Genomic DNA, 23,031 nt, shown 5'->3' with positions numbered 1-23,031 from the left:
GAAGCAGAACAGAGAATTAGAAGGGTGAGAGAGAAAGAGAGGCTAAAAAAGAAGGAATGCAAATGTGGTTAGAAGAAGAGGAAGGGAAAGGACTGAAAAGGCAACACTGCAATTGGAGCATGTCCTTTTTCTTTTTATATCGGGGTTGTTATCATGTCTTTGTGAATGGTTAGCAAGTTGAATGGCGAGGCTATGCCTTGGAACATGGTCTTTTGTTGGTGGGATTTTTTTTGGGATATTTAATTTACCAGATGTGACCCTTTGATGTTTATGGACTGTGTGAAAGTGCTCAAACAGCACTTTACATGGATATACCAGACTACATGTAGACCTGAGTGTGTCTCAGACATATGTGTTTTACAGACTCCCTTCAGACAAACAGAGCAGGAAAGATTGTTTAAAACAACTATTAAAATCGTTTTGTAGAGTAGGGTCGAGCGTCTGCAGGAGACAGGGAGGAGGGTTAGCAGCCTCGCTGAGTGGAAACCATTGCTGACAGAACTGGGAATGAACAGGAGCAGGATACTGTGCAACTCTTCATAAACAGAGAATGTGAGGCAGAGGAATGAATGATTTAATGTAAAGTGAGTCTATGTTGAAAGTTTAATAGACATGGCAAATGGCTCTGCATACAGTAAGTTAAAAATATTTAAACATGCATTCGCACCACTGCCCTGTAGATGTTAGGTGCTTCTGGAAAGATCTCTTAGGTCAAGGTCAAGTCTTAAGGTCTAGGTCAAAGGAAGAATAATAGTCCCCTGAGAAGCAATTTGTGTTTCAGGTATGTGTTGGCAACTATTAGTTCTCAGTGTCACAAATTTCTCTTGTATAATTACTGTCCTCAGTTCCAAAATGAAAGAGAGGAAACGTGAGAAGTAATTTCTGTTTCTTCTCTATTCTGACATCCCACCGTGTGGCTGCATCACATGGGGTCTACACGCAGTGTAAGTTGTCTGTGTTAATTTTAGATTTCAGTGAACATTTTTGCAGCTGTCTTCCTTTGCGCGTGTCTGCATGAATGTGCATGTTTGATATACCTGCTATAACTTGCAGTTGTGGCTGCGTTTTTGTATAACGGATATACCTCGAGCTCTAAGTCTGTGGTTCTTCCTAGAAAGATATCTGTGAGCATGCATTGGTGCAACCCCTGGCCTTTTACTTTGCAGCGCTGCAGTCCTTTTAACTGCTGTCACATTTTATATGAACCTTACATATGACACACAGATGAACGTTGTATGTGCAGCGGCCTCATTTGCAAACATCTGGGATTCTGACAGGATGTGCTTGTATTTTTATCGTAATTTTAGTCCTGGAAAATAATCAATACAAAAATGTGAAAGCTATGTCCCCTTAACGGTTCCTGTGTTGAAATTAATGAATGACGCATTCTGCTGCCTGACTACAAGGGCAACCATACAACTTCCATTCATGTTTTTCTTTGAGGTTTCTCTGTTCTAAAAATCTCCAGCAATCCAAACAGTGGCTCTGTTCATTCTGAGTGTGTGTGTGTGAGTGTGTGTCATTTCTGGTCACATGGCTCGACACATCTCAGCCAGCTAGCTTCAACTTCCTCCCTGTTTCCACTAAAGCAGGAAGAAGAGGATGAGAAAGTGTCACACATCTGCAGAACCCCCCAGCTCTATTAATAACGTCATTCAGCCTAGAAGAAAAGAAATGTGACTGAACTTTTTCCCCCTTATCAGTATCGGTCGACCAGTTTTGCTAAAGAATTACAGCTCAGTGTAACATTTGATCAGATTGAAGATCTGCCGCAGACATCAGTGACTTCCTCTCTTATGAATAAACCCTTTCTGTGTTGAACTGTGGAGCAGGTGGGTAATAAAATATTGTCTTGAAGCCTGATAACTTAACTCGTTGTTGACCAGGAAGCTGAGGAGTAGAGAATATAATGAAGGGATCTATTAAATGGTTGCAATAAATTGTATACATCTCTTTTACCGTTAATAAAACACTATTTTATTTGAACATCACTGCAGGCAAAGGAGTAAAGGCAGGACAAAATAATAATTCACACAGTTAAGTCACACTGTATTTGAAAAGATTTTATTTTATTTTTGGTGTAGGAATTATGATGTTTCAGAATAAAGGTGTTTTTTGTGACCTTTTTGTGATCAAGAGATACGACAAATTTATTAAACACAACATGTGATAACCAGGTCCCCCAATAAAAGCAAGGTTGTGCATAAATGTATGCAAGATTAACACAGTGGAGAATACCATAGAAATGATGGCACTCTCAAAGATGTCAAATCATGAGGACAGATTTGTCGTGGTGACCTTTGGGTATTTTTTTTTTTAGATAAAAAAAAATATATATATATATTTTGGGGCGTAAGTTCACCATTACTCTTAGGTGGGTAGAAAGTAGGGCAGGTGATGTAGAGCCCTTGAAGGAAACAGTGGCTAATGGGTTAATCTGAGGGGCCATGTTGAGAGGAACCAGAGTGAAATCAACAAATGTAATACTGAAGTCATCAACCTCCCCAAGTGAACTAAGCCTTGTCCAAAAGTCTGTGAGCCATAAAGTTAGAGGAGTGCTGTCTTCTCAGGGGGCACTTGAGTTCATAAGCGTCACTCTTTAATAGTTCATACTTGGCCATATTCATCCTCAGAGGGTTTTTGCTCTCGTCCTACCCAGAAGCGCTGCTTGGTAATATTTAATCAGGGCATCGTTCCCCATAATTCTACGTCGAGTCCTAGCAAAGCTAATAAAGATATCTCCATAACGCTGCACTCTTTTTGCTTACAAACATTCACCCCTGACTCTCAGATCCCGATAAGCACTCTGCAGTTCCTTAAGGGGCGACTGCAGCCAAGAGCTGCTGGAAAAATCTGCAGTTTAGGAAAGCACCTGGAATCAGTCCACTCTCTTACCAGGGGTCACTGAGTTTTGTCTGGAGCTTTTCCCTACTGTAGCTCTCAACAATGCTGCTGCTGCTGCTGCTGCTGCCGCTGCGCTACACACATACAGCAGTGCTTCCAGGAGAGTTACAGCGACACATTTTAAAGCCATGTACAGTAGAAAATGGCACAAAATGGCTGCCTTTGTGCCTAAGGTTTGTTCAAAGACAGCTTTAATTCAGCAGTTTATTGCAGATTATTCATACAAAAGTCAAACCATGTCCTTCATGTACTGTAGATGCAGGTACAGTGTTGTGTGTCACACATTTTCTTCTGCCAGATATGATTCCATGTCTGACGTGAGGCTAAGATGAGGACAGCGTTAACTCTGTGTGTGGAGACCTTTAATAATCTTATGTCTGTACATGTCTGCTGTGTGTGTTGCAGGTGGTGACACTTTGGTACCGAGCCCCAGAAGTGCTCCTGCAGTCCAGTTATGCCACGCCCGTGGACCTGTGGAGTGTGGGCTGCATTTTTGCTGAGATGTTCAGGAGAAGGTGAGTGAAAGCAACACTAAAATGTCTATAATGTCAGACAGAAACAGTTCAGTAGTACTTACTTTAAAACCTGTCACGTCAGATCAGGGAATCCAAATTGATTTAATGTATTGTATAAGAGGAGAAGATATATAAGGGTTGAAGAAAATCTTGATCGGGCAGCTAATGCCAGGTGTTTGAACCTGGTAAAAATACAGTATCCTGCAGATTTAAATATTATACCAATATACCAAATATCTTCAGGTTCTTCTCTGATTTCATATTGTCTCTCTTTCTATATGTGACATACAATCATCTCAAGGGTGCTTGATTTTCTTGAAGAATCCTTGAATTATAATTTCATGGTTTCCTAATTGTGAGACTACACTTTTCATTGGCCAATAGACAAGAATTGTCATATGTCATCAACAATCAACCTGTCAGGGAGTAGACATGTGGAATATAAAGAGGTTAGCTTACACCTTTAATGGACAGGAAGTGTGACTGAAATTGCTTAATGAACTCCCTTTCGCCCTTTTGTGTTGCATGGAGACAGTAAAACACCATCAGGACAACGATCTTGCTCTTCACTCGGCTTCAACTTTACACACATACAGTCCTTAGGTGACCGCACCTCCATTACCAGAAATCTGTAAAAGCCATCTGGTGTTGAAAGTAGCTTCTGTGTTGTGTTGATATAGTGTTCAATAATCAACTTCACTTAGTTACCTTGTTGTTTCTCCTCTTACTTTTCATGGGTTTGTTCTGTTCCGCGTCTTAACCTGGAGGTGGACTTGTTAGATACATATAGAAGTGGGGGGTTTTTTATATTTGATTTCACCATGTCTCACTACTTTTCCTCCTTTCAGAAATCACCCCAACTGTCTCTATGACAGAATCAGTTACTCGGGTGTTTCCTTAAATGACACCTGTCAGATGCCTTGTGACTATTGAAGAATCACTTTTTTCGGTTGCCTTATCAAACCAATCCAGTAATGACAAGCTGCCTTCTGAGGTCGCAGTGTTCAAGTCAAGATTCTGCTTCTTGGTCTAGCTCTATGTCAGTTTGTGGTCTAACGAACCCTGTGTGCTGCAAAGCCAGGCCAAAAAAGCCACAGACTGCTGGTGTATTCAAGGAAAGAAGACTTTTTCCCCCGGTGCAATGAAACATTTTGTCACCTTCCTTAGAATCTGGTCACTGTTAATAACCCATCAAGTATCCTTCCACAATGCATGTTTAGAAATGCGTCTTGTATGCTGACAAAAAGCTGGGTTTTAGCCAGCGTGTGGTGTGCATTACAGTTACAGATAGCAACAGCTTCTCTGAACCTGGGCCTAATGCCAGAGAGAGCAACGCCGCCTGTAAATTATGCTTCCTTCCTCAACTGTCCTCACACCCCAACGGCACAGGCACACAAAGGCCCCCACCACCCTCTGCACAGAGGGATCAGTGGGTAAAGAAAGGCTGCAGCAGCTAAAAGATGGTATGGGGTGATGTGATTATGAAGTAGGTTATAATTAAGAGAAGTGGTGCATTATAATAAAGCATTGGAGGTGAAATAAATACTGGGGTCCGAGGATCCGAAATGATATGCTACAGTCAGGAGTTATTTCTATCTCTTTTCCTCCCGAGATAATGCAAAGTAACAAATGTGTGGATTAAGTAGCTGCAGAGATTGTAATTTCACATAAATAATTCACAATTCATAATTCATGTCAGTTCAGAAGTATTGCTTCAAGCTAATTTACATACCCAGGTGCAAAACCATTAGAGCACTTCAATTTGTTTTCTGGATATACCCGAAGGATTACTATGACTGTATTTGGGCATGTGGTGCTCAGCCAATGGGCAAAGCATGTTACACCAAATTGTCTTTCCCGCCATGTCTTTATAAAACAATGGTGAAGCCAGGTCATGCGTTGCAGCTACATTTAGCAGCCTGTAACGAAAAGGCTACACATGACTCTGATAGTGTCGTACACAAGACAGTGGCTGTGTTTGTCCTGTATTAAGCCACACTTTTTTATTATCACTCGTCATGTTTTACTGGTATTGAAGGTCAAGTTCGTTGCTGCTTCCCCTCTGGTACTTGTTAAGCATCACTGATTCACATTGTATTCTTTAGCAGTTATTTGGATAGTTGAAGCCTCCCACGGCAACATATTGACTGTCTGATCAGAGACCAAATGCTCATGATAGACAGATCATATTCAGCTCATTGTCCATGTCGTCTAGTTACCTGGAAAGAAATAGCATTCGTCTCTATTGGCTCATCAAAGTATCTCACCCTGTTCCTCTCGCTGCGACTCCATTCTCACGTCCAGATCATATTCAGCTCATTGTCCATGTCCATGCAGAACCTCTGCTCCTGCTGCATCCTTATATTTTCCTCCCATCCTGCTTTGCCTGCTGCTCTGCACCCATCACTGTATCCTCCTGTCAGTCAACTCCTGACTGTAGCATAAAGACCAGTAACATGTATACAATATGTGCAGAAGTGGTCGGGTACAGGGGGGGCGCTGTTTCATTTACTGTCTCTGCTGTGTGTTAATAGAGTCTCAGGGTACCTCTTCTCTCACCCTGACACAATAGGCTGTAAAATGGTTTGTGTGCGTTCACAGTCTGGCACCTGTCCAACTTTGCCTTAAGGTGGAAACAAGGCAGAACCCTTTGATGGCGATCAACAGAACAAGCACTCTGTGTGAGAGAGAGAGGCTGTCTCTCCTGCTCTCCCCAGGTCTCTCGCTCTCTGCAGGTGGTTGCGATGGCTTTTTAAAAGGCCACCTGTTGGAGATTAAAGGGCACCTGGGAGATCGGTGAAAGAAAGTACTCAAAAGAGTGACTGAGGGAAAGTGCTGAACAAGAAACTGAAGATGAAGAGACAAAAAAAAGATTTACTTTGTTTGGTTAGAGCTGTCATTGTTGTATAGAGGTAACTGCTGTTTCTGTCTGTCAGTTTTTAAATATGCAGGTTGACATAGGAAAAAAGGCAATTTGACAAAACATTCTCTGGCAGCTTGTAATTGCAGGATTCTAAATAAAGGTGACAACTAGTTCACCCTGAGGCCTAATGTAACAAGTGGAAAAACAACACTTATGAATGATTATACTTCAAAAGCCCCATCCCCCACCCTCCCCTCCTCCTCAAACCTTTTCTTTCTCCACTTTCATAGTCAACAAATGCCATTGTGAAAACATGCTTTTAATGAGTATGTACTGTAGCAAGAGGAGCTTGGAAAATGTTGTGAAAGGAATTTGAGCAAATATCATGCAAGTCTGCATCTGCATGACTGGGATAGGGTCAGGGTGACTCATGGTTTGAGTGAATGGGAAGAGAGAGAGAGAGAGAGAGAGAGAGAAAGCGCCTGCTTGTTGATATTCCTCCAATCAAAGAGGTTGAACGTCTTGCGTTAATGGTCCACAAAGGGCTCCACGTAGGTGTTGACTCTCTCACAGTGTAAAGCTAGGCTGATACATCAGAAGAGACTCCAATTTAACTCACATTTTCCGTGAATGGACAGGCTCCATTCATACTGTACACGTAGACTGGGGTAAGACCTGGATGTCCACATTGTCATTGTGTCTCTCCATCTCTTTATTTCCCACCCAGACATATTGACTCTGTCACGTGCAAACATGCACACATGCATGCACACACACACTCCAAAGGCGGTCTCTGGAATGTACGACAGAACTGTGTTGGCACTAAAGGAAACGTGCCTCAGCTGCCTGTCCAAAACCAAGTCTCAGTTCTCCTTTCACTCACATATGTCTGTCTGTGTGTGTACAGTATATATGCGCATTAATGTTTACCAATATACGGCATACGAGGATGGTAGGACTAGGACGCCATTGCTTAATTGTGAGCCCTGTAGATGTGCCGCGTGTGTGTTTGTGCACACTAAACTGTGTGTCTATGCCAATGTCCAACTCTGTGTGGATCCAGTTATGCCCCTCCAACAGACCAACAAACCGCTCCAGGTTTAAAAATGGACCTCTTGGAATTATCAGGCCTACTTGTTTTGGCAGGATGACTTTGCTGTAGGTTTTTTTTTTCTTTCATACTTTGCAGCAGTCAGAACTGGTTTGGTCTGATCTTTAAAACCCTCAGCACAGGGTTTCACCCCAAAAGACCTGCGTCGTTCCATTTAAATGTCATGGGCTGTGGTGCAGCGTCAGCACAAAGACATCCATCAGTCAAGGGCAGTTTCTTTGGAAATCACAACCAAATTCATCAGAGCGCCACATGTGGAAGCACGTGAGAGGCAAGTGGGTGCTGCCTGTCACTGCAGAAATGTGCAAAATACCCCCGTGTGACTAATATCCCTGTGTCTGAGTCTGTAGGAAAGTGTGGGTGTTCAGCTATGCAAAGCTTCCTGCAAGCAGCAAAACACAGGGAACACATGGTGACTAGCCAGCCTCCTCCGACTCCATTTAACCGGGGGTGCACTTAGACTTGATTAAGGCTGGATACGTACAAATTAGTGGAGCAAAAAAATGTACTTGGAAATGTTTTACACATGTCTCAGTGCGACATATACAATAACATCTATGTTCCATCACTGTAGACCATCTGAAGTGAGAACAAGCCGACCATACTGCGTAATAATGTGAAAATAAAAAAACTTCTCTATTTTCTAATGCATGAATGGGAAGCTAAAAATATGAATCACCACCCCCGAAACAGGCCAGAAGTCAGCTGACTGCACAACACGTACCCAATTTTGTGAATTGCCTTTCAGTAGTTGCAAATTCCCATTTTCTTTAAAAAGCTGTTATCCAGTGCTTTTTAAAACAGTTTGTGAACACATGCGTCCACGCACATCCACATATTTACTGCATAACATTGACATCTGCTGGCGACTGATCTTCTTACACAAATGGGAATTTAAAGAAAAGATCCGTCAGATGTGTTGCGTTTCGTAATCCTACCTTGAGGACCACTTGTGTTTTGAATGTGATGAAACAGACCTTTTTGCAGTGCATGGCAACACATCATAACCTCGTTTCCCTTTCGAGAAGCCTCAGAAGGAAGTTCTGGTTCCCATAACTCATTCTCTTTTACAATAGTTCCAAGCTAGCTCTCTCATACACTTCTGCCTCCAACTTTCCCAAACACAGTCATTCTGAAAGCAAAACCTGACATTTGATAACTTCACAAATTCACACATGCACCTAAAGGACAAATGTGTTTCTTTCTCTGCACTTCTTTCTGTACTGTACTGCTGCTGATGATGATGAGAACTGGAATCCGTGCTGATGCCTGGGTGCAGGCATGGCCGCCCACGGGCAAGCAAAGCCGGCCCAAAGCCACAGGAACCACCAGCAGCCCTGCATGGCTCTCCTCCCTCCCTGTTCCTCTCCCTCCCTCCCTCCCTCCCTCCCTCCCGTCCTCAGCACAGCTACCAACACTGCTGCACAATCCTGAGAACATGAGATAGAGCTGCGAGTGCATGGCCACTTCAAACACTCACATTCGACTCACACATTCCCCTTCGCATCTAGGGCTTATATCTTAAGACTGTTCATCCGCAGTTTGCTGTGGCGTAGCCAGCATTAGCGCTCTCCTCGCAGTTCCTGCTCTGCGCTCTCAACCGCTGTGTATTTTGAACATATTCATTAAGTTTATTGCAGCGCAATATATTGTATATAGTTACTGGCCACATGTCTTAGGAAGGAGCAACTGTGGAACTAAAGGTTTGTTGTTGTTTTTTTTTACTCTTTCCAGACCGCTGTTTCGAGGGAACTCAGATGTTGATCAGCTGGGAAAGATTTTTGAGTAAGTATTGGCTGCAGCGTTTTGACTTGATGTCAACACCACGTCACATCTACGAACAAATACTCAAATTTAGGCTTTGATAAATAAACTTCAAAGATTGAATTTGTGTTTTGTAATTCTGTATAGAAAGTTTTTTAAAAGGTTTGACTAATGAGCATCCACTTTCCATAGTGTGGTGGGTGTACCTTCAGTAGAGGACTGGCCCCAGGAGGTGGCCCTGCCACAGAGTGCCTTCAAACCTCGGCCCCCTAAGCCAATAGAAGACTTGGTTCCGGATATGGACGAACAAGGACGTGCTCTCTTAATGGTACTTTTTGCTTTGTCGGCCTGTACGCCACCATCACTTCTCGACTTTTAATCACTTTCTACATTAGTTCATGTTTCCATTGTCATCTCCCCTCCTCTTCCTGCAGCAATTCCTTGCCTTCAACCCTTCCAGGCGGATATCAGCTTTCGCTGCGCTGAGCCATCCCTATTTTCAAAGTGTAGACGTGCACAGTAGGAGTGTGTATGCAGCGCAGCCTATTCCCAGCAACAAACCCACAATGGAGGAAAGGACTGCCTAATAGTCCTTGTTTATGTCTCCACATCCAATATAGAGACTCATTCTCTGAGTTCACTGTGTTCACCGTCTGCTTCATAACTGTGTTTTTTATGCTGATCAACAGATTATTATTAAATGTCAACGGAAAACAAATATAAAAAATGGAGCTAATGTCAAAATCTAGCAGATGCCATAGTAGTGGTAAAGTCACTGCCAACAGAAAGCAGACATTTAACTAACATTCCTAGATAAACGGTCAGTTTAGTCTCTGATTATTCTGAACGTTTCAGTTTGTGTCACAAATCAATAGTTTGTAGAGAAAAAACATTCCCTCATTGAAGGAAAATAGAAAACCTCTCAGGTCATGCATTTTAAGACCATGTTGTGAACATACGGTGGTTAAGACATTTGTTTTAACTTCAACATAAACCTTGTAATCTTCTAGTCTGTATAAGGTTTGTAAAATTTTGCTAACCGTTGGTTATGAACACAGAAGCAGGACATTAAAGTGGCAAATAGTTTTTAAACACGACAGGACAGTGCTCAGAAAATGAGGCCGTGAACAGTGTCCGGAAGTCTGATACAACTTTTTTTGTTGTTGTTTTTTTTTTGCTCTTTTTTTTTTGTTGTTTTTCCCAGAACAATGCACAAAGCTATCCTCCCTCCATGAACTGATGGATTTTAATTGCTGCTTTTAGGTGAAAATGTAATGATGGACTGTGTTAACAATGCAAAGAGACTTGCATCTCAGACTGTTGTCAGGATGTGGAGGCTACAGAGGCCTCTTAATGACCAGTGTTCACCCTTGTAGATGGATCCCTCTGGACTGGGGGATCCAGATCAGGCAGGAGCGTTTGTGGACGACGTGGATCTTGTCTGCATTTTTTTATTTTTGTTTTATTTTATTTTTATTTTTCATGGAAGCAGCATTTGGGCCTGTGACAGTCACGCCATCACAAGACATCAGTGCCCTCAACCACTCCTTGCCATGTTGTGACTTATCATTCCACTTATGTATGTTTTTCTATCGCTGCCACCTTGAGGATGTCTTGGGTAACTGCAGACCAGTAGCGGGATTCTAATGGTTTCTGCACTCTTCAAGGGACTCAGACGTCACAGTGGGCTTATATCGGTGCTGAGACAATGATAAAAGAACCCAATAGAAACGTTCCTGCCACCCACGTGGTATCTACGACTCGCTGTTCAGTCTCCATCATGGGCTTTATCATTATGAATTACAATTACTTTTACTATTTGAATGATACAGTAATGCACAGGCTTGCAATAGGTGGAAAAGGTCCCGCCAGCACTACTTAACATGAAACATTTGGCGTAGTATTGTAGGCAACATTGTGTATTTAATATTAATTTTATTGACAAGTCTTATGTGCTTGTTATCATCAAGTTGTTAATTGATTTGTTTTAATGCTGGGTCATGTAATATTCTTACACCAATTACACCAACTTTTTTAGACTATAGAAATTGTGTAAGGATAGTTTGACAATGTAAGGAATGTATAAAGGATAGGCATTGGTACTGTACAGCATGTAGTGCTAAATTCAAGCTGCAATGATAGCAAACTTTGTGCATCGTCAGCTCATAGAAATGTTGTAACAATGGATAGACGTAGAGTAGCAAGTGAGGGTTGGTGAAACGATGAATGACGAGAGTATTTTTCTAAAATTGTTGGGCGGCTTCTTGTTGGCAATTGCTTGTTAAATTTTAATTGACTTTTGATGGAGCATGACTACCAGTTTTACAGTGGTTTTTGTAACAAAGTGATGCACAGACATTGAGTGTACAGCTTCTTCTGCTTTATTTTACAGTTTGTCCTGTTTTGTTCAAAATCAGTTCTTACCAGCAAGTAGATAAAAAAGCAAGTTATGCAGAGTTGTATTTTTGTATGTAATAGTTCTTGCAGAACAGTAACATATTTTAACACTGGTTTACGATTTACATAACAGGTAGTGCTGCTAGCACACGTACACACACACTCTGTCTTTCTCAGGTTCTTGTTATGGACGTCCGGATCTTCTCGGGCACAGTTTGCACATCCGTGGGCTCCTAACCAACAACACAACTCCTTCAGGTTTTCTTCCAAGCTGTTCAATGATCACTCCTTCGATCGTAGTCTACTGTCATTCCTGGTAATTAAATATGTTACTGTAGACATTACTGTTTGAAGATAACTGCCTGTATTAACTGTTTTGCCAGAAATGTTTTAACTGTTAGATGGCAAACTTGATGTAGAACCATGTATAACTGTTTGCTTGACTAAGCACTGTGTGAATTTTTGTATCGATAATAACTCATATTTGGTGCCAGTGGTGCATTCAATGCAAATCCAAGCTACAAATAATTTAGGCGTAGAGGTTTACAATTTAAAATATGACTGCCTTAAGCTTAGTACACTTGATACAATCACTGAAAATGTTTCCTAATGAGTTAATCTTTTTTTTTTCTAAAAAAAAAAAAAGCATTTCAATCTACTCTAACATGAAGCTGAAATCCATTGTTAAGCTTTGAAGCTGTCACTTGAGAGCTTGAGTCACCGTAGTAATTCACTTCACACAGGTTCCTCCTGTGTCACAGTTGTTTTAACATATTAAATAGAGATGAGGAACACCACAATCATGGCATTTTACTCATGTATGGATGCAGGCATTGGTGTCTTATTATTGTGTTGCACCAGTTGAATAAAAAGCAGCTTTTTATGAATTGTATTGTTGAGGTTTTTTGTTTGTCATTTTTGTAGTTCCAGGCTGGGTTAAGTGTGTTTGTGATTTTTTTTTTACATATCTGAGGTCACACATCTAAAGCACAGCATGTGGAAGATGCCAGGAGTTAAGGTGAAAGGTCCCAGTAAAGATCTTCGAGATGGAGGAAAATGAGGATGTTTAGTGTAAACACAGAGGAGGTAAGGAGAGTTCCGATGGAAATGGGTGGTTGCTGTAGTTCGCTGAAGATGCATCCAGATAGTTTTCACAAACAAAGACAAAATGTTATTTAAAAAGATATCACAATGGTTTTTTTTTTTCAGAACAATAAATCAGCATAAATCCAAATTGAGTTGAAACCAGTATAAATGAGAAGTTGTAAGGTAAGTAAATAATTATCTCTGTTTACTAGTTATTAGTTATTAAACTTGATAATGTAAATAAAGACAATATTATTTATCAAAATATTATACGGTTTAGTAGTCCTACCACCACAATAACACGGCTTTTAAACGTGAAAAAAATTACTTATGTAATTAATAATTTACCTGAAACGGTTATTTAGGTTATTAAATAATCAACAGGTGGCAGTAGAGACGGATTTTCATTACATGCCGACGCTGAGCAGCGCAGAAGAAGAATGTGGAAACAGCCGTAGAAGTAGCGCCTGCGGTTGTGTTAACATGTCTGCGATGCTACACCTTTTTTTGTGTAATCGATAGTACATTTCTGTCGTTATTAAGCTAAAATGGGCAAGAGAGACAATCGCGTGGTAAGCCTTCTTATAAAATCACGTTTTATACGGAGCTCATTGGCTACTTTCGATAGCAAGGGCAACTAAAAACACAAAGAGACGTTAGCATCGAAGCTAGCGATTCATTTACGCACACACTAAAGGTTTTTTGTATTGTATCTGTCTTAAAAATCATAAATACGATTAACATATTTTATTTTTTTCCCAGATGACTTACAATGTATTTGGATATTCAGATTTCAATGTCAAAATTAGCTTCAAAAAGCTAGCCCCAGACTCGCATAGCGTTGTAAATTCTAATATTGGCGTACGGTGTTGCACAGCTATTGTCATAGCTACGCCCAGTTCAGGTATCACGTATAATTTTAAAAACAAGAAGAAATAATAAAGGGATTAAATGTTATTGAACGAGAGAGATCAGCATCGTCTTTGCGGAATTGTTTGTATTAGCTATTTGCCACGTTAACAGGTCTACTTTGTTTTCCCTCAATTCTTCATCGATTTATGATTAATGGTGTCACAAAGAATACACCACAAAGTCCTGTGATGAAATATGAATTTTTTTCTGTTTTATTGGTGTCATAAATGAAACAGGGGCTCTTATAGTCGATTATTCGCAATGTTTAATTCCCCAAAGCCCAAAACGGTGTCTTAACTTTATCATGCAGGTGTAACCCACCAATGCTAGCAGCCCTGTAGAGCAGTACTCACCAGAGAGCAAGGGAGAACCCACATGAGTAACTAGTGTTGAGTAATGACTGTTGTTATAATTCTGGTTTAAAATATGTTTAAAAAAAAGTTTATTGATTTTGACGCACATTTATCTGTTTGGTTTGTAAGGCTTATGTAAACCCTATTGCTGCTGCAAGGGCCAGGGGGCCGGTACAAAACTCTGGACCTACTATACAGGATTACCTAAGCAGACCACGACCAACATGGTGAGTAAGGGGCAGACTTAACTTACTGTATGTACTTTGTCTTTCATTGTAATATATATATATATATATTTATATATATATTTCCCCAGAGACTCCTTGAATTACACTGTGTGTTTATTGAGTGTTGGCTTGTACACATTTAACCTGATGGCAGGTTACATTTTCCGCTGCTGTCATTTGTGTGATGCACATAGTGATTTGTGGTCACGGCAAACATGGCATGACTTCAAAAGAACTGCGGAATTTGTCAACACTCTGTGTTTTGTTTCTTTCTAAATGGTGTGTTTACATTCACACCATCACACCTTTTGTCAAACTAATAGTTTCTGAAAGAAATGTCTCGGAGAAGCAAAAGCTGCATGTACTTTTTGTGTCTTATTTCAATTGTGCCTTTTTTGTTGTCATGTTGTTTTAATCTCATTATGTTTTACTGTTTAGGGTTAATCTGTGTTATATATTTGGTAAATGTTTGAATGGATGTTTTGTGGAGGAATGCAACGCAACACAGTTTTACAATAACATCTGACTTAATTGTGATGACATTCTTTTTCTTCTAAATTTTAAATTACCTTATAAACTGTCTTCTGTAGGGAGGAACTGAAGGAGCAGCTGGACAAGAAAAAGAAGGGTTCTCGAGCCCTGGCTGACTTTGAGGATAAAATGAATGAGGTATGTTCATACCACTGATGCATTGTAAATAGGCACATGAGTGGAGATGTACAGACCCTACCCTTTTCAATTCAAAAATTCAATTTTTTTTCTTTATTATTCAGAGATGGAAGAAAGAACTGGCGAAAAACCGAGAAAAGTTGTTGGGTGGAAGCGAGAAGGACAAGGAGAAGCAGGAAAAGAAGGAGAAGAAGGAGGTCTGTTGTAAATAACATACGTGTTGATGTTCTCACTTATAATGACTCCACACTTACTGGTTTCTTGTTCCATTTTATGTAGAAGAAGAAGCGAGAGAAGAAGAAATCCAACAGGGTGAGGAAAAACCTCCAGTGTTATACACACAGACCAACAATGGTTTGCAGTCTGTGAGGCAGTCTGCAGTTGCACGTTTGTCAAATGTGCAACATCAGTGTTGAACAGTCACAGAAACTCTTGTCTAATGAACACTGCTTTCACTGTGTTTTGGTCAAGCATTCCTCGTCTTCCTCCTCTTCATCGACTTCTGATTCTTCCAGCAGCTCCTCCTCAGAATCTGAAGATGAGGTACGACTATCTAAAATGTGTAATGTGTACAATTTACATTTTTGTGACCCACCACTGCAGGATTTTGATTTCAGTCATGATACTTAAACAGTGTCTTGATATAATTGTGATAGCTTCAAATCAGTGTTTTTTTAGAATATTTTTTGTTTGCATGTCTACAAACTGTTGCGCCACAAGAAAAATTTAGATTTTGAGTTTGATGTTTGTTGAATTTTTTTCAATTCATACAAACATTTCAACACTTTGGGTTTTTTAGCGATACAGAGCAGTGTTGTACGTCTTACCATCTAGTTAGCATTTAGGGCTAATTTACAACAGTTTAGTTGCTGTGACAGATGCCTCTGAATGCTCACGTGCTCAACCAATGTTGCTCAGTGTTTCGTAAGCGCACTGCTGCACAGTTTAATTTTGTGTTTGTGTGTAAAGGAAGAAAAGAAGAGCATGAAGAAGAAATGGAAGAAAAAGAAGTCAACAGCCAGGAGAGCGTCGGAAAGTTCAGAGGAGGAATCGGACATGGAAATCAAGGTCTGTGTGTGTTGTGATTAACATCATTGGATCTTTGGTTTGAAGTAGAATTTTGTCAAAATTCAATGTAATTCGAAGATTGGAATTATATGATATGTATGCTATTTAATTATTTATTTACAGAAATGAGCAAATATTCAAACCAAACAAACCAAATCCAGTATTGTGTTTACTGTATTGAATTCTGTCTTAAAAACAAAAGAGCAGATAATGATGGAAATGTTTTTTTTTCCATGAAGAAAAAGAAAAAAATCAAGGAAGAAGTGGACAAAGACAAGGTAAAACCGATTTAATTTTATAATCTTTTTAAATTGTCTACATTCACAACATTTGTCAATTTGTACAAGTATAGTCTGCCTGAAACCTTTGTTACAAGTAGGACGTGTGTGAATGCAACCACTGTCTTTTCTTTCACCCACAGTTATCGTTTGTTGCATCTTTGTTGTGTTTTTACCATCATATTTGGCTGGTTTTGCAACATTGTCATTTTAACATTCCAACCTGCGTTCCTCTAGGATGACAAGAGCCGTAGGAGGAAGAGGAAAACTGAGCGTAGTCAAAGAGACTCCTCTTCGGATTCATCTGAGGATTCTGAGGGAGAGGAGGGCGTGAGTTTCGTGGGGTTTTTTTTAATCCAACTTTTTGTTTAAATTGGGGGAAAATCAAACAAAGAATTACAGCTTTCTATTACTTCAGTGAAGGCACAAATGTTTGCTTTAATTATTGATGTGGTAGTTTAAAGATAAGCCAACAGTTGTGGCATTATGTGGTTTTTTGGGGGTTTTTTTTATCTTAAAACCTTGTTCCTTTTGTGTGGTGCTAATCATGTGTTTTGTGTGACATGATAGTATTTTCTTTTATGAACTTTGAAATAGCTCTTTTAACTTAATAGAGAAGGTAATACATTTTAATAATTACCTTGATATTAGTGAACTATGCTAGGAATTTCTGGGTTTTGTTGGGTTTCTGTTTGGAAATCAGTGAAGTGCGTAAGAGCTAAAAAAAAAGTCTTTAAAGTGAAACTTGTCGAAGAAGACAATATATACAAAATCTAAGAATAAAATAATTATAAATAATATGGAGAGACTAGAGATAATAAAATTAAAAAAATTAAGAGAGTGAACAGAGGTTTTACACCACTGGGACAGTTCAATAAACTCTCCTTCTTTCCAGAAAACAAATGTCTCTTAAACCCTGTAGCTCTATTTTTTTACATTTCAATTGATAAATAAATCTAAACTAAATAGTGACTCGGTGAGGTCAACGCCATTCTGCGTAGTAGTACTACTGTAAGAATCTCCAGCTCTGCAGCACAATGTGCAAGAACAGCAGAAATGAGAATCCTCAGATCTGGTGTCACAGCTGCAGATTCAGCTTGGAATATCTCTGCTTTTGAAATTAATTTTTATGGTGCACCAAACAATGTACCAGTTTATTAATGTTGATGTTCAGCCGATATCTAACAGCTGGTTTACACTGAGCTCTACAGTGAGCTCAGCTCAAAAGCTGCAAATCAAACAAGTGGCATAACGGACAGTAAGACACAGTTGGTTTCATCTTGACCTCAGTGTCACTGTTGCAATAAAGCAACGGTATTTCTTATGTCCTCACTTCACCTCTACCCCCTGACCACAGATTCCTCCACAGTTATGGGGCAAGAATTTCAAAATTTTATTCTTAGTCTTCTTTTCTGAATCAGACAAATCAGAGTTCGGTAAACAGTTTGGGAACAGCTCAAGTAAGTAAAAGTAGAAAGTTCACAAAAGCAACATTAACATTTTAGTAATTCTTAGTTGCACTGTTGAACCTAAAGGTCTGATCTGGAACTAACAAGAATATTATTATTATTACAATTTCTGCGTTCACTTTTACAGCACGTACAGATGCAAAGATTTGAATTGTGAAATGTAAAGTTTAAAGATTTCAGGATGTCCCATTTTCTGTGGTCTCATTTCAAACTTTCCCACCCACAGTCCGAGGCCAAGAAGAAAAAGAGAAGTAGTGAAGAAAAAGAGAAAATCACAGTAAGAAATTCACTTAATGTCTTTTTTTTTCTTTTTTTCTTTTTGAACTCAACAAAACAAAAATATTGTTGAAATATATTTTTGTTTATATTTATGTGCAATAAAATGCATTAACCAAAGCACTACGAGGGATACTTGACTCTCCCAGTGGTCCAGTGGTTTTCTCTTTTAGTCTTTTAGTCAGAAACAGTACTGATGAAGCTGTGACAATGACACTTTTTGTTTTTGTTTTCAGGACAAATCCAAGAAGAAAAGGAAAAAGAAGCACAAGAAACACGGAAGGAAAAAGAAGAAGAAGGCCGCGTCTCAGTCCGATTCAGAGCTGGATTGAGGACCAGGATTGGGCAGCTCATCTCTGCTATACTACAATTCGCTGGTTTTGTTCACAAAATGCATCTCTGCTCCAGCTTCATTTTTTTACACTCAATTATGGAAATCTCTAGACTTAAAAGGTTGGAGTGATAACTACAGGAAACACATCTCCCTTACATCTACTGGTACATATCTTTGGTTGGACTTTTATCATCCTTTTTTTTGTAGATTGTTCTTTGTGTTCCAGTCTACAGCAGAAGTTAAGCAATGCTTTCACTTCTCTTTTTGGACTAACGTTGAACATATTCCTGTGACCTTCACCTTCAGTAGGCTGGCCTGCCAGAAGTTTGTCTTGCTCTGCTTCACATCCGACACCTCTAGTTGCTAGATGAGGCTAACATGCCTGTACTCGTGTCATGCATGCAGACCTGATGATGAAAGATGGACATGTAATTTGAAAGAACAAAAAGAAGAAGAAAAAACAAGACATACGATCGACATTAATACAAGGAAGAATGGTTCTGTTAGAGGAATTATTACACTGCAATGTAAATGTATAATTGATGGGAAGCTCATTAATAAAGTAATTGTTTTAGCCTTTGTTGCTGTTACCTCAGATGCTGAACTGCGAGCCGTGCCTGGTAATTTTGTTCTCTTAAAACAATTGAAAATGTATTTGGATTGTAGAACTCATTTTGTTATAAGACATAAATCCATTGTCTAGTGTTCATCTCAGTTCTCCACTAAACAGATTTGCAGCTACTAAAGAGTTCCTGTGGCTGCATGGCCAAGTCAATAACATTAGCTTAGCAAAAAAGGAACCTTTAGCACTGAGTCATGCTCTCGGTTTTACAGACATATTTCTATGACCTTCAAAGTCTTTTTACTGTATTTTAATTCCAAATGAAATTGCCTTGGTTATTTTATACAACAATTGTTCATTAACTTTCTACTACTTTATCCTTCACAGGGTCGTTGAATGGAAGTAGTGATCGTCTGGCTCTAAACCCAGTGGCACCGATCATCTCTCGCAAAATGTATAACAACTCAGTTTGAATTTTAGCTTTTGGTGGATGCTACTTTTATCTGTCATCTTGCTTAATGGTCTGAATCTGAAGTTTGTGTAACATCACTGGTTGTGTAAAGTTAATCATTACTCTTGCTAATGTTAACCTTGGTGTTTTGCTGTCAGGTCTTGTGACTGCAATGAAACAAAGGTTTGTTGGTGTGTGACAGCTCTCCATATACATATATATATATGTATATATATATATATATATATATATATATAAAGTTCATTTATTTTATTGTTTTTTTTTTAGTTTAAAACACGGTTCCTGTTTTAGATTTCCTCTTCACATGTTGTAATTGCTGTGATTTTGACTTTCCCAAATCTCAACAGTCACAGGACTCTGGTGCGGGGGTGTGATCTGTGCCTGTGCTGCTTCTGTATTTTATTCAGTGGGTGGGTCTGGCCTGCTTCATAAAGAGCAGTGTCTTTTCACTTTGAGGAAGTAGAAGACACAGCACAGGAGGTTGTTGCGTCAACTCACTTAACTGCCAAAAGGTAAGTGACACAAAAACACACAACTGAAGTTTTGATATTTATTTTCTTTCTTAAGTGCCCTTTATGTGATAGGTTCTCATTCTGTCAGAACAGCTTGGTACTTAACAGTAAGGCTGGTCTTGTGTTGTTAGAACAAGCCAAAGGGGAAAGTGAAAGTTACAGAGAACAAGAAGTCAAACAACTGGGCGGTGCTTTCATTCAGGCATGAAAATCTGTTCAGGAACTGAGCAAAAGCATGAGTTAAAGGGAATGTTTTAAAGAGAATGAGATTTTATTTTTGACCAGTATTTTACCAAAAAAGTTGGATACAGAGTTGCCAGTCAAGAGGAAAATAATTATACAAGATCCCATAGGTATTTACTATGAGATTAAAGTAGATGAACACAGAGACGGCTTAATATTGTGGAAGGTGTAGTGGAGTCACGTATCTACCATATAATTACCTGACTCTGCAGATGATGACCATGACTCTGTGGCTGCTGTTGGGAGTGCTGGTGTGGGACATGGCCTCCTGCTCCATCAACTGTCCTGACGGTACGGTGTGCACTGACGACCAGACGTGCTGTTTGACTGACCAGGGATACAGCTGCTGTCCGTATCCTAACGTAAGTCTGATGAATCCCTACCTGGGTAAGACATTTGACTGGAGTATGATCAGTGGGTTTTTCTTTTTTTTCTTCATTCACAAGTTAGTGTTTAAAGCTGAGGTTTGTGTTGTGTTTTTATTCCAGGCGGTATGCTGTGCTGATGAGGCCCACTGCTGTCCTTCTGGATACCGTTGCAACCTGGTCACCATGATGTGTGAGAAACAAGGGCAGCCATGGATGACCAGACCAATGATGAAGAAGGAGGAACCCGAAGAGAAACCCAGCTCTCTGGTTCCCTTAGAAGAGATCCAAAACAACCACCTCCCAGAGCCTGAAAGAAGTTCAGTTGTTCACTGTGACAACATTTATGTCTGTCTGGATGGCAACACATGCTGCAGACACCCCACAGGTGTCTGGTTCTGTTGCCCATACTCCCCTGTGAGTTGACCATGAAAAACATTTACAATTAGACACGTATTGGTTTTATCAAAATATGTAAAATCAAAGATTGCAACTCAAATTTTTAACTTCTCTGTTGTGCAGCATACTGTTCAAAAAGGCTCTTAATGGAAGATAACTGAATTGTTTTTTCTTCTTGTGCGGTTCAGGGAAGATGCTGCCTTGACGGTTACCACTGCTGTCCATATGGTTATGACTGTGATCTCACTTATACCCGCTGTGTGAGGCAAATTCTGAGCTATCCCTTCTTTAATCAACCAGCCCTGTCATCAGTCCCTGCCTCTCGCATTTCACCTCCGGAAGACGATGCCAAGCCTCGGGAGGTAGGATTCATCACAGATTATGAAACTTTATACAGCAGGTGCATCAAAAGTCAGGCCGAACATTTAGATTTATTTCATAAAATACTGCATGTAATAACAAAAAAAAATCCAGAGTGTCAAATAAAAAACAAAAATACTGAATTCCTTCGAAGTAAATCGGGCCCTAATTTACAAGTTGATAAAAAGGTTGAGTGAGGTACATTTTTCAGGCTACTACTGCAGCAGCAAGTTACTTTAGGGTCATGTAATTTAAAAAACAAACAAAAAAACGATCAGTTGATGGCATTTTTACAGATTGTTTCTGCTGCCCCTCGGTGGCCAGTTAAGTTGGTGCTCACCAACTTGCTCTAAGGTTTTTAATATTTATTGAAAATAGGAATTTTTAATTCAGAACAAATGTCTAAGAAATGAAAACATGTCTGCGTTTTTTTTTTTCAGACACCTATGAGAGCGCTGACGGAGGCCAGCTTCAACGCTGCTGACAGTGGAGTCATTCGCTGTGACTCCAAGTTTTACTGCGGGGCTAAAACAAGTTGCTGCAAGGATTTGACGGGCCAGTGGAGCTGCTGTCCATACCAACTGGTATAGGAGCGAGATTTAGTGCATCTTATATATACATGTCAGAACAACCAACACCAGTTCAGCTGATTAAAGAATCAGCACTGATGCAGACATTTATTGCTCAGTGATTTTCATTAACAATAATATTTGCACTTCTTTTAGGGCCAGTGTTGCAGCGACGGTCAACACTGCTGTGAGTATAGCTACACCTGCGACTCAACTTCCATGACATGCAAAGGTTTCTACTCTCAGGTTCCCTCTGGAAGTCGTCAGAAAGCAAAACTTCTCTGAATATGTCTTGATAAACAAGCACTGACAATTTTGTCAATGACTTTTTACATTTTCTGACAGACTTTACTTTAATTATAAAACCTATCAATGATTTGTAATCTGCCAAAGGAAAACACTGTAACCTTTACATCTGTATTATTACCCTGATCTGCTGTACTTTTCAGTTTCACAGCTTTAACCAGTTCTTATTTACAGTCTACAAGAGCAGCATAATTAAAAACACAATTAGAAGACATTACATTTTTACTTGTTTTTCTGGTATAAACTCATACCGTAGAGACCTCGTACTAATTTGTACTAGTCTGGGCCTACTGCCATATGTAGATGTACCTTTTTTATTTAGAATTCAATTAGCACGGAGATAATAACACATATATTTCTTCTGCAAAAAAAAGTGATCATCCAAATTCTGAAAACCTAAAACACCCTGCAGTACCTCACTCGATCCTGTAGGGGTCACGGACCCAATGATAGCCATGCATTGAAGTGTTTAACTTAGTGAATTATTTTGTACAAAATAAAATAAATAAATGTTGTGGTAGTCAAAATAAAACTGTGTGGAGTGGTTTGAATATTCCTCAATTATTAATAAAAATGTATATTTTAATCAAGTGGCGCTTTGGCCCAGAGGCAATGTCTCTGTCATTGGTGTGGAACCCCAGGGTTCACCTCCTGGGCAAGTTCGAATCCCGGTTAGGGCGGTTGGTACCTTCCAGTGGACTCACCACCCGCAGGAAGGTTTGGTACGGTGCAATGTGATTTGGGTGGCAACTGCTGCCCCCGCGACCCGGTAACGGATAAGCGGATGAAATGGATGGATGGATGGATTTTAATCAAATCAAAAATCATGTCTTTATATTTCTTTCAGAATGATGCCTTATAAAAATAACAAATGAAGAATTCTGACTTTATTTGGAATTTGAACTCGGGACACTCGTTTTGTTTTCACATATGATTTAAGTTAGAATTCTCTAAATATAGATGTAGATTTTTTTATTAAATAAAAATATATCTTTAAAATGACCGTACATGTGGCGC

General features: G+C 39.6%; 3 protein-coding genes across 4 annotated transcripts in view; all 3 read left to right on the top strand.

Moving 5' to 3' along the window:
• The window catches only part of cdk6 (cyclin dependent kinase 6), a 28,584-nt gene extending 16,143 nt beyond the window's left edge, over positions 1 to 12,441 (top strand). For both annotated transcript variants that reach the window (XM_008331313.3, XM_025065153.1), the window contains 4 exons: positions 3,310 to 3,419; positions 9,128 to 9,178; positions 9,350 to 9,485; positions 9,592 to 12,441. In XM_008331313.3, coding sequence (XP_008329535.1) covers positions 3,310 to 3,419; positions 9,128 to 9,178; positions 9,350 to 9,485; positions 9,592 to 9,744 — 450 coding nt within the window. In that variant the 3' untranslated portion in view covers positions 9,745 to 12,441. The remainder of the gene's footprint in view (positions 1 to 3,309; positions 3,420 to 9,127; positions 9,179 to 9,349; positions 9,486 to 9,591) is intronic.
• Positions 12,442 to 13,055: 614 nt separating this feature from the next.
• fam133b (family with sequence similarity 133 member B) lies at positions 13,056 to 18,821 on the top strand. Its single transcript, XM_008331312.3, has 11 exons — positions 13,056 to 13,212; positions 14,035 to 14,132; positions 14,723 to 14,801; positions 14,906 to 14,998; positions 15,081 to 15,113; positions 15,273 to 15,344; positions 15,771 to 15,869; positions 16,109 to 16,147; positions 16,385 to 16,477; positions 17,843 to 17,893; positions 18,129 to 18,821. The coding sequence occupies exons 1-11, from the start codon at positions 13,189 to 13,191 to the stop codon at positions 18,222 to 18,224; spliced, it is 777 nt and encodes a 258-aa protein (XP_008329534.1). The 5' UTR covers positions 13,056 to 13,188; the 3' UTR covers positions 18,225 to 18,821.
• Positions 18,822 to 19,615: 794 nt separating this feature from the next.
• On the top strand, positions 19,616 to 22,546 carry LOC103394140 (granulins-like). The gene is made up of 6 exons (XM_008331311.3): positions 19,616 to 19,772; positions 20,228 to 20,377; positions 20,504 to 20,797; positions 20,968 to 21,141; positions 21,580 to 21,723; positions 21,865 to 22,546. Exons 2-6 carry the CDS (start codon positions 20,228 to 20,230, stop codon positions 21,991 to 21,993), a joined length of 891 nt encoding a protein of 296 aa, XP_008329533.1. The 5' UTR covers positions 19,616 to 19,772; the 3' UTR covers positions 21,994 to 22,546.
• Positions 22,547 to 23,031: the final 485 nt, after the last annotated feature.

This window comes from Cynoglossus semilaevis, chromosome 18 (assembly GCF_000523025.1).
Source record: "Cynoglossus semilaevis isolate Cse_v1.0 chromosome 18, Cse_v1.0, whole genome shotgun sequence".
Classification (NCBI taxonomy): Eukaryota; Metazoa; Chordata; class Actinopteri; order Pleuronectiformes; family Cynoglossidae; genus Cynoglossus; species Cynoglossus semilaevis.
This window is presented reverse-complemented; position numbering and strand designations above follow the sequence as displayed.

Coding starts and splice junctions, on each gene's coding strand:
- fam133b (XM_008331312.3), top strand. CDS start 13,189: ATGGGCAAGAGAGACAATCGCGTG. Junction 15,870..16,108: donor AATCGGACATGGAAATCAAG/GTCTGTGTGTGT, acceptor TTTTCCATGAAG/AAAAAGAAAAAAATCAAGGA. Junction 16,478..17,842: donor ATTCTGAGGGAGAGGAGGGC/GTGAGTTTCGTG, acceptor TCCCACCCACAG/TCCGAGGCCAAGAAGAAAAA.
- LOC103394140 (XM_008331311.3), top strand. CDS start 20,228: ATGATGACCATGACTCTGTGGCTGCTGTTGGGAGTGCTGGTGTGGGAC. Junction 20,378..20,503: donor GCTGCTGTCCGTATCCTAAC/GTAAGTCTGATG, acceptor TTTTTATTCCAG/GCGGTATGCTGTGCTGATGA. Junction 21,724..21,864: donor GCTGCTGTCCATACCAACTG/GTATAGGAGCGA, acceptor CACTTCTTTTAG/GGCCAGTGTTGCAGCGACGG.